The 9,762-nt window shown below is 34.2% G+C and overlaps 1 protein-coding gene across 1 annotated transcript; it reads right to left on the reverse strand.

The window, feature by feature from the left end:
* Nucleotides 1-311: 311 nt before the first annotated feature.
* LOC135215646 (uncharacterized) lies at nucleotides 312-8,717 on the reverse strand. The gene is made up of 3 exons (XM_064250566.1): nucleotides 8,579-8,717; nucleotides 5,256-5,503; nucleotides 312-1,010 (listed from the first exon to the last, which is right to left on the reverse strand). Exons 2-3 carry the CDS (start codon nucleotides 5,500-5,502, stop codon nucleotides 844-846), a joined length of 414 nt encoding a protein of 137 aa, XP_064106636.1. The 5' UTR covers nucleotide 5,503; nucleotides 8,579-8,717; the 3' UTR covers nucleotides 312-843.
* Between the last annotated feature and the right edge of the window lie 1,045 nt (nucleotides 8,718-9,762).

Below are 9,762 nucleotides of genomic sequence, written 5' to 3' on the forward strand. Positions count from 1 at the left end.
GTGGGAAGATTGTCAAGAAGGAATCAGAGAAGTGAAAACCTTAAAGGAATGTATACTTTTATTATTCAAAAGTAAATATGATGAGTGAGATTAAGAGGAGAAACTAAAGAACTTGATGATAGACCTAACTAAGAGGATTTGACTTAGACATCGCTACAACCGCTGACAAATATTGAATAATCTTGACACATATTTATTGGTGACATCTTCATATGATTTATATCGTCATCTCTGACTTTAACAATGATTATCTGTAAAGGAAAATGACACTGAGACATAAAAAACAGGAAACTTATCACTTGGACAAGCTAAGCTACAAGACAGAGATCTCATTTCCTACACAACAACCAAAGATCCAACAGGGTTGGATACATCAATTAGGACTTAAGCATTTCGCATCTGGACTATGATACGAATAATTCTGGCCTAGCACAAGCCTACTTTGGTTTTTAATTCAGCCAAGCTGCTTTAGTTAAGAACTGAAGCGATCTCTACTTCATATCAATATGATATTAACTACTGGATTGATCAACCAAGAAAAGAAAACTCTTAAGTGGACTTAAGGTTAAAGATTTAACGCATTATTACAAATTTACAGTTGATCCAAGTGGACTGAATAAAATATAAATACAAAGAGGTGCACACCTTCAATCTGTGCACATCTCCCGGTCAACTGGCTAGTCATTGAATAAAACTTGGAAATTCTGCATTCCAACATATTTTTATCACTCTCATGACTTAGTCAAATAACACCATTTATAGCAAGAAATTTGTGGCATCCAACGAAGCTTCATACACTTTTCTACGTCGCTGATACAGGAATATGAAATATGGAAGCAACCATTATGAGCAGAAATGTGCGGCCAACTGTAGACCTTCTTCTAGACTCTTGCACTGCAGAGGATTCGCTGTCTGGCGGATGCCTCTGAGCAAGACGTTGAGGACTCGCTGTGTGTCAGCGTCACAGGATGAGCACTGATAGTCGCTCGCTGAGAGTTCTTGCAAAACAGCTGGGAAATAGAAAATACGAAAGGTGTCAGTGCTGTGATGGTAAATACTAATTTTCTTTAAAAATTTAAAATGGTGTGCGAAATAAGATGTCCAAACAAAGCGCTACTGCATAAACTCGAAAGCCTTCACCTTTTAAAAGTACTTAGTTCCAGAAATTCGTCTGTAAAGTAGGGGAACAGCAGTTGTAAGGAGATTGCCGGAATATAAGAGCTATTGGGAATGGCTATTCCTTGGGAAATTACCTGTGAACCCTTCAGTCCAATGCCGTATAATAAAATAGATACAGTAGATATTTATAACAGGAAAAAACCTTTCTTGTAGGTAAATAATGTTTAATTCCGTGCTGTTGGATTAGTAAATAAGTAGATGCAGTACTAACCAAATTGTCATTGTCTGCTTAATAATAAGAGATGGTAACAAGTATGGACGAAAGTCGACAGGCATTTAAATTTGGGTATGATGATAATCTGATGTGCAACGGAAAATATTTTCAAGTATACTTGGAGGCTGAGATGTTGTAGCGATGATGAAAGGAGATTATTCAAATCCAGACGCAAAATGTTGCCTGAATATAGTAAAAAATACTTCATATTCGAGGCAGTAGCAAAAGCTTAGCTCCATCTGAAGATGATGTTCTGGAATAGCCGCTAGCTAAGACGCAACCATTCTCTTGAGTAAATGATAGTTAGCTTTTTCTCAGGTGTTCGCAGGTGAGGTGTCCCTCAGTGTCAATAGTAACCAACGAGGTTATGGAGTCTATAGATTGCTTGGGTCTAATTCAGCAAGCACAATTCACTGTAAGGAACTTACCGAAGTTCCTGAAGAAATGGGTCTAGAATACAGGGCTAAGTTAATGCACAAGTCACTTATTTTGCAAGAAATTTCACTCCTGCTTTTAGGACATATAAGCATTAATATGTTTTGTAGTGTTGTAGGGTGTTTCATGATTTATTTGTAATGCTATAAAGTACCACACTCCAAATTCAGTTTCACGTGTGTGGCCTATTTTAGGATTCTTAAATTCTTGAGTTGTTAGTGACTCATTTTTCCTACACGACTTCAGTACTCAAAGCATATTCCAAATGCCTTTTATTCTTTTGATTATTAATTGGTCAGGGGGGATAACTAAGTTAGCATCCTTCGTCTGAGATCACGGTAATTTTTGTATTTTCTAGTCTTGTTTGTTGATGCAAATTTTCGTCTCATAAATTTTTTATTGTTAACCAAATTGAAACCTGAAATCTTTAAATAAGAAATAATAAGCCGTATATAAGAGGAACTTTGGTCAATCACAGGTAGTACAAAGGCCAATCTGTTTCATAAGTTTTAAAGGGATGTAGTTATTTTGGTTCCCCTTCGGTTAGCCTCTGGGCTTAGATCTTGTAATTGCAGATCCTGCTTTATAGTAGCTTCAGAGGGGATTCCATTTTCGCTTACTCGGGGAATAAGCCTACAAACATCTGTTGTTGTTGGTTGTGTAGGAAAGCCTAAAAAGGTTTGAAAATGTGTTTCGCACTAAGTTGAAGATACAGGAATTTTAGGATAGGATATTTATGATTTATCTATTAATATGAAAATGTTAAAAATAAATAATGTTCATGTTAAACTTACAATAAATGATTTCTGATAAAATATAGCATACATTTTTCATTTCGTTGGTGAAACAACAGGATATTGCTGTAGATTTTGGCCCGTTTTAATTTATTTGATGTACTGAATTTGGAGACTATATTTCTGTTCACTTATTTTGTGTTTCCTCTTATAACTGAGAATATATGAACGTGTTTCATTTGTGTCATTTTTATTTGATCCTTGTTGGTAGTATGAGCAGTACTAATTATGAGTATTAATTAGGAAGACCACTTCACGTCAAGTTAGGAATATAATGTTTGCAATTTATGTTCCAGGGGAAAATCTTGAACCCGTCTCGTGAAGGTGAAATGATCAGGTGAAGTGATCAGAACTGTCCCTATTCCTTTAAAAAGTGAAAACTCTAATATATGAGATCATTCATTACCTGGGGATGAATAAAGAGCAAAATCTTGCCGCATCCTATTAAGCAAACAAAGTGCTTCCTTGCAAGATAATCCCTAGAAAGAGACGATACCTTGATCTCCTGCGTAACAGCTTAAGGGACGCAAGCATTCTATTGCCAAATCGGTTGATACATAAGACGATAGAGAGGGACTTTTCGTACAAAATCATACTAAATGCAAAATAAAGTTCTCTGAAAAATAAATACAGGTCTGGGAAATAGGAAAGGAATTCTTTGGAGTGCAATAATTCGTGAAAAACACAGAACGAGCAACAGCTATTCAGGTTAATATTTCTTCTGCTTAGCATATGATATATAGATATATATATATATATATATTATATATATAGATATATATATATATATATATATATATAATATATACATAACATGTACATATACATGCATACAGACACACACACATACACACACACACACACATATATATATATATATAGATATATAGGATATTATATATATATAGATATATATATATATATATATACTAATATATATATATTATATGTTACTTTTGACGTCTATCAAATTTTTGGATTAACAGAAGAAATATTAAGCCTATACAGCTGTTGCTGGTTTTCTTTGTCTTACTATGGTGCTTCCTAGTATTTGCTAGACATATATTTAGTTTTAATAGCACACGATTCAGTAATTTAATAGATTTTAGCAAGAAGTTACAATTCTGCTTTTGTAAGTGTCAACCGGTTTAGCTGTTATGCAGAAAAAAGCAAAAAAATGTTCACAGTCGCTTTTTAGGGAATAAATCTATATATAATATTATTATAATATTTATTATATATAATATAATATATATAATAATTATATATTAATAAATAAAGGCTTTTTGCCACGAAGGAAAAAATGAAAAAGCGAGATAGCCAAGTACTTTCGGTCCTGTTCGGACCCTTTACTGGACCAAGAAATAGAATACATAAAAAAGATAGGAAACGATCTCTGCTACCCACCTCATTTAATTGATTTATGTTATCAAAAAAGCTCACAAAAACGTTTTATAATGGTTGATTTTATTAATGAAAAAGAAATGCCTAAAAATGTACTTAGCTAACCTTATTTTCGTGGATTTGAAACCATAAATTCAATATTTAAATCGTTTAATGTTAACAATACCATTAAAGATATGCTAATTAAGAATAGTCCCGTAACAAATAACAACATCGTTTACAAAATTCCTTGTAAGGATTGCCCTTCGTTTTACGTTGGTCAGTCAAGTAAAAATTTATGTGTACGTATAAAGCAACATATGTATTCAGTTAGAACAGCCCAGACTTCAAATGCACTGTTTATCCATCTGAGTGAAAAATCTCATTGTATTAATTGGGGTGATACCTCGGTAATTGCTAGATCTAATGATTATGTTTCAAGAAACTTACTGGAATCGGCAATTATACAAATCACTAATAAAAACAACCTAAATCTTAGTCTGGGAATGTACCATTTGGACCCATATATTTGTAATATGTTTATGAAGGACCTCAAAATAAATGAACAACTAATAAATTAGTCGCACATGTATATAGTTATTATTTCTCTCTCTCTCTCTCTCTCTCTCTCTCTGGTTCGATATTCTCTCTCCCTCTTTCTCTTGCTCGATATATATATATTTAAAAATTCATAATATTAAATTGTATATGCTCCCGTGTTTTTTTTCTCAAAATGTACTGTTTTCTGGAAGAATCACTTGTTTACTGCGGGTATCCTTCAAGGTGTGGCTAGCCTCTGGCGGCTCCTCCTCTCTGTAGAGTGAAAATCGCCCTTATGGCTAATCTGGTAGTGACAGTTTGTATATTAAGCCTTCTTTCGACTATGTTGTTCTTTGTTAAACCAGTTTGCATCAGTAAAGGGTCCGAACAGGACCGAAAGTACTTGGCTATCTCGCTTTTTCATTTTTTCCTTCATGGCAAAAAGCCTTTATTTATACATAGCATCACGTTTTATATACTTCGTGATCAAGTTATTCATATATATATATTATATTATATATATATATATATATATATATATATATATATATTATGTTATATAGTATATATATATTATAACAACACTATTTATAAACGTTAGCCTACAGAGGAACATTTGTAACATAATAACTACAAATTTATATTTGTTTTCTTAAACTTATGGTAACAAGCAACGTGACAAAAAGTAAAAAAAAAGTAAAAAGACTCACTTCTGACTGCCGCTGTCCTTGGATCACAGTCTGGTCCACCCCCCTCGATCAAGCAAGTGATGGTGGTGGGCAAGTTTTTCGGATCAACGAAATCCAAGAAGTCACGCTGTGTTTGCGAGTCGGTCAAGTTCAGATTTTGCAGGAGAGCCGTCAGATTGTTCTCCGGCTCCGTGGTCTCTTCCTGAGCCATAACGCTGCTGCCGACGCAGACGAAGGCTACGAAGGCGTAGAACTGCTGAGCTTTCATCCTGTCGTGGATAAAAAGTAAAGAAAGGTTCGGTGAGACTAGGAATAAACAAGCAAAAAAAAATGTGCCGATGTATTGTTCGGCGCAATCGAGTTTTCTCTACAGTTGCTACAGCGTATTATCAAGGTCATTGAAAACTGATTTAACTTTTGGTGGTATTGGTATAATGTTTTATGAGCCGGCACCCATGAAACTTTAACCAATGAACTGTGGTGGCCAGTTTTGTAGCGTTGCTAGAAGCACGATAATGACGAACTTCAACCTTAAATAAAATAAAAACTATTGAGGCTAGAGGGCTGCAATATGGTACGTCCAATGCTTGAAGGCGGATGATCATCATACCAATTTGAGGCCCTATAGCATCAGTAGTTTTAAGATCTGCGAGCGGACAGAAAAAGCGCGGACGGACAGACAAAGCCAGCACCATAGATTTGTTTTACAGAAAACTAAAAAAAAAAAAAAAAAAAAAAAAAGGTAAAACATTTCTATGTAAAATTGACTGAAACTGATTTATGGAGATCTGGCTGAAAGGCCAAGCAGCGGGGTACTTACAATCATTAAGTGCTTATGGTGACAGCAAGATGGAGGGAAGGAAGGAAGTGGGAACGGAGGTAAAGTAAAAGGTTAAAAAGTGATTGAAGCTGGGGGGCCGAAAGGACGTTGCAAACAACCTTTAGTAATGCTTACAGTGCACCACATAAACTACACTGACAACACTATCTCCATACGAGGGAAGGAAAAGGAAGAAAGATAAAAGTAGAAAACGAGTCAAACACTCACTCCGTATAAATAAGAAATCTATTTAGCACAGATTTAACAATATTTGTTTAATTTCTTGGTATGTAAAAAAATCTTACGTTAATACTTCAAAGTGAAGTATTGTGCTAAACTAATTTGGCAAAAATACTTAACTGACATTTCTAATCTCCCCCCCCCTCTCTCTCTCAGTTCACTTAGCACAGGATATTTACCTGAGGTATTTGTGTGTCTGACAATATGACTTAATGAATGTAACAACATATAGCTGTTATCATGGAATCATTATGAAGGAAAGACATGTCTTATCTAAGGTATCGTCAAATGTTAAGAAGAAAGCAAAGCCAAAGAGAGCTTTTTCTGATTATCATTCATGTCGCATATGTAGTCAGACACGATAACATTTTAAATGCAGCATGAAAGCGACAAACCTAACCCACAAACATAGAAAGTGAAGCCAATGAACAGACCACAAAAATGGAAGACACCCCAATATTAAGATGGCACCCTTACACACCCCTGTGACTCACAACCTGGCAGTGTTGCCAGATGCTCTGCCTTCCAGCAGATCCGACATAATTCACAAATGACGCGAAGGATATATTTAGCTCGCCTGGCTTGTCCTTGTTGTGGGAAACTGGTACTGAAAGGATGTGGGTGGAATTTGCCGTGGAGGATATTTCCACCTCTGGCAACTCGGCAGAGGCAGGGAAACGTGAAAGTCGTTGGGCCTTGACTCTAGACAGGGATGGTCGTGGCCGCCGCATGTAGGAGGGACCAGTCAAGCCCTTTTGCTGAACTGTCTTGGGCAATAGTGTTCGTCAGCGTGAGACAATATACAGGGTGGGCCAAAAGTAGCCTCACAGTTAAAACAGAATAAAAAATAATTTATTAAACGCATAAAAATTTTCAGACATGAATAAGTGGCATATTTAAGAATGAGTGACATGAAAAGGATAAAAATAAGTAGCATGTATTAATGGCACAGTATTAATTTTCTATTGAAGAGTACTTTGAATGAGAAACAGTTCATGAAGTAACAGTGAGGCCAGTTTTTTTAACTCCGGGATCTACTCAAAAGACTGAAACTCATTTACGATCTACCATACTACATAATCACTTATTATTACGTGAGAAAAAAAATCAAATAGCGCCATAGTACGATAAAGCATGAGTACAATGGCTTTACTTATATATATATATATATAATATATATATATATATATATATATATACATATATATATATATATTATATATATATATAAATATATATATATATATATATATATATACATATATATATATATATCTATATATATATATATATATATATATATATTATGTACATATTATGCATATATATTGATATATTATATATAATATTATAATATAGATATATATAGTATATATTTACATATATTTGTATATATGATATTATTATATATATATATACCTATTATATATATTATATATATATATATATAATAATATATATATATAATTTATTATATTTATATATAGATATATTTATATATATATATATATATATATATATATATGATATATAATATATATAATATATATAAAACTTATATACATCGAACTACAAAATGTTCTTTAATATCCAATTCGCTCTGCCTCGGAATTAATATATTTTCATATATGAAAATTCCGAGGTAGAGCGAATTAGATATTAAAGGACATTTGTAGCTCGATGTATGTATATGAATTACGTAATGTGATATGACATAGATATATAATTATATATATATATATATATATATATATATATATATAATATATATATATATATATATGTGTGTGTGTGTGTGTGTGTGTGTGTGTGTATTTACATGTCTATAAGCACATACACACGCACAACGCACACACACACACACACACACACACAAATATATATATATATATATATATATATATATATATATATATATATATATATATATATATATATATATATATATGTAGGAGAAATAGAGTTGTGATTTAATCATTATTTCCTAAACCATTCCTGTGTTGCTGACATTCTCACCACACAAGATCAACTATCAATGAACCAAATTTTTCACGCAGCCTCCTCTTGCCTATTATTTACCAGGGAAAACTAAAGAATATAACATAAAAAAAACTAAAGCACAACGAAAAAAAAAAAACCTAAAAAAAAAAAAAAAAAAAAAAAAAAGGACCTAGTAAATTAAACACTTGAAAAAAAAAAAAGCAAAACAGAATCACAGAAACAGTTAACACAAAGCAAGACGATCGTCTGGTAAATGGATGCTTCGAAGCATCGAGGAACTCACTCTGATCTCTGTCTGGTCAAGCACTGCAGAAGAGCAGGCCGAGCTGGGCATCTTTATATACACCGCCTTCTCCCAGGAACCGAGCGAGCGAGACCCCTCTTCTTGCATTTACGAAATCTTCCCCACTCGATCAGACCTCGCCCCACGCCCCCACGACACCGGTCCGTTACTAAGCAGGACAAGGAAAGTGAAGGTTGTCGATGCCCGTATAGGAAAAGAACTGCGAGCGGACAGCTGGCTGCTTCGGCGTCGCAAAAGGGCGGGCGGCTGCGATTGGTTAGGGAGGGCGTCACTGTATCAAGAAAAAGGGAAAAAAACGGGCTCATACTGAGTTGCGAGAATCGTTGTGCTGGGAATCTGTCACCACTGTTGCATAGCAGACTGATAATAAAACGTTGATGTCATGCTAATTTGGCCTGAGATTTTATAAGTATATGCATAACACACACACACACACACACACACACACACACATATATATAATTATATAATATATATAATATATATATATATATATACATATATATATATATGTGTGTGAGTGTGTGTGTGTGTGTATAGTGTATAATATATATATATAATATATATATATATATATATATATTATATATATATATATATATATATATATATATATATATATGTGTGGTGTGTGTGTGTGTGTGTGTGTGTGTGTGAGTGTGTGTACATTCAGGGATATCGTTATTCGTCTAAGCAAAGGTGAATCTTGTAATCATGTTAAAATACCTATAGCAAATTTGGATTCTGACAGTAAACCAAAGATGAACTTGGCTCAATAACCCAGGAACAGTGTGGTTTAGGAAGAGTTAATATGGACGTTTATGAGTAAAGGGAAACTGCTAACTGAAAAAAGATTTGTTACCAATGTTAGAAAAGTAGGAGTAAAGGGCGCTCTAGTAGATGTACTGTATAAATCAACAGTTCCAAGCCTTTCTTGACTCACTGTTCTGTCTTCTGCAACAACTAAGCGACTCGGTGGCGTGGTTGGTATGGTGTTTGCGTCCCACCTCGGTGGTCGCGGGTTCGATTCTCGGCCATTCCATTGAGGAGTGAGAGATTTCTGGTGATAGGAGTTCACTCTCGACGTGGTTCGGAAGTCACGTAAAGCCGCTGGTCCCGTTGCTGAATAACCACTGGTTTCACGCAAAGGAAAAACACTACAC

The sequence above is a fragment of the Macrobrachium nipponense genome, chromosome 5 (genome assembly GCF_015104395.2).
Source record: "Macrobrachium nipponense isolate FS-2020 chromosome 5, ASM1510439v2, whole genome shotgun sequence".
In the NCBI taxonomy this organism is placed as follows: domain Eukaryota; kingdom Metazoa; phylum Arthropoda; class Malacostraca; order Decapoda; family Palaemonidae; genus Macrobrachium; species Macrobrachium nipponense.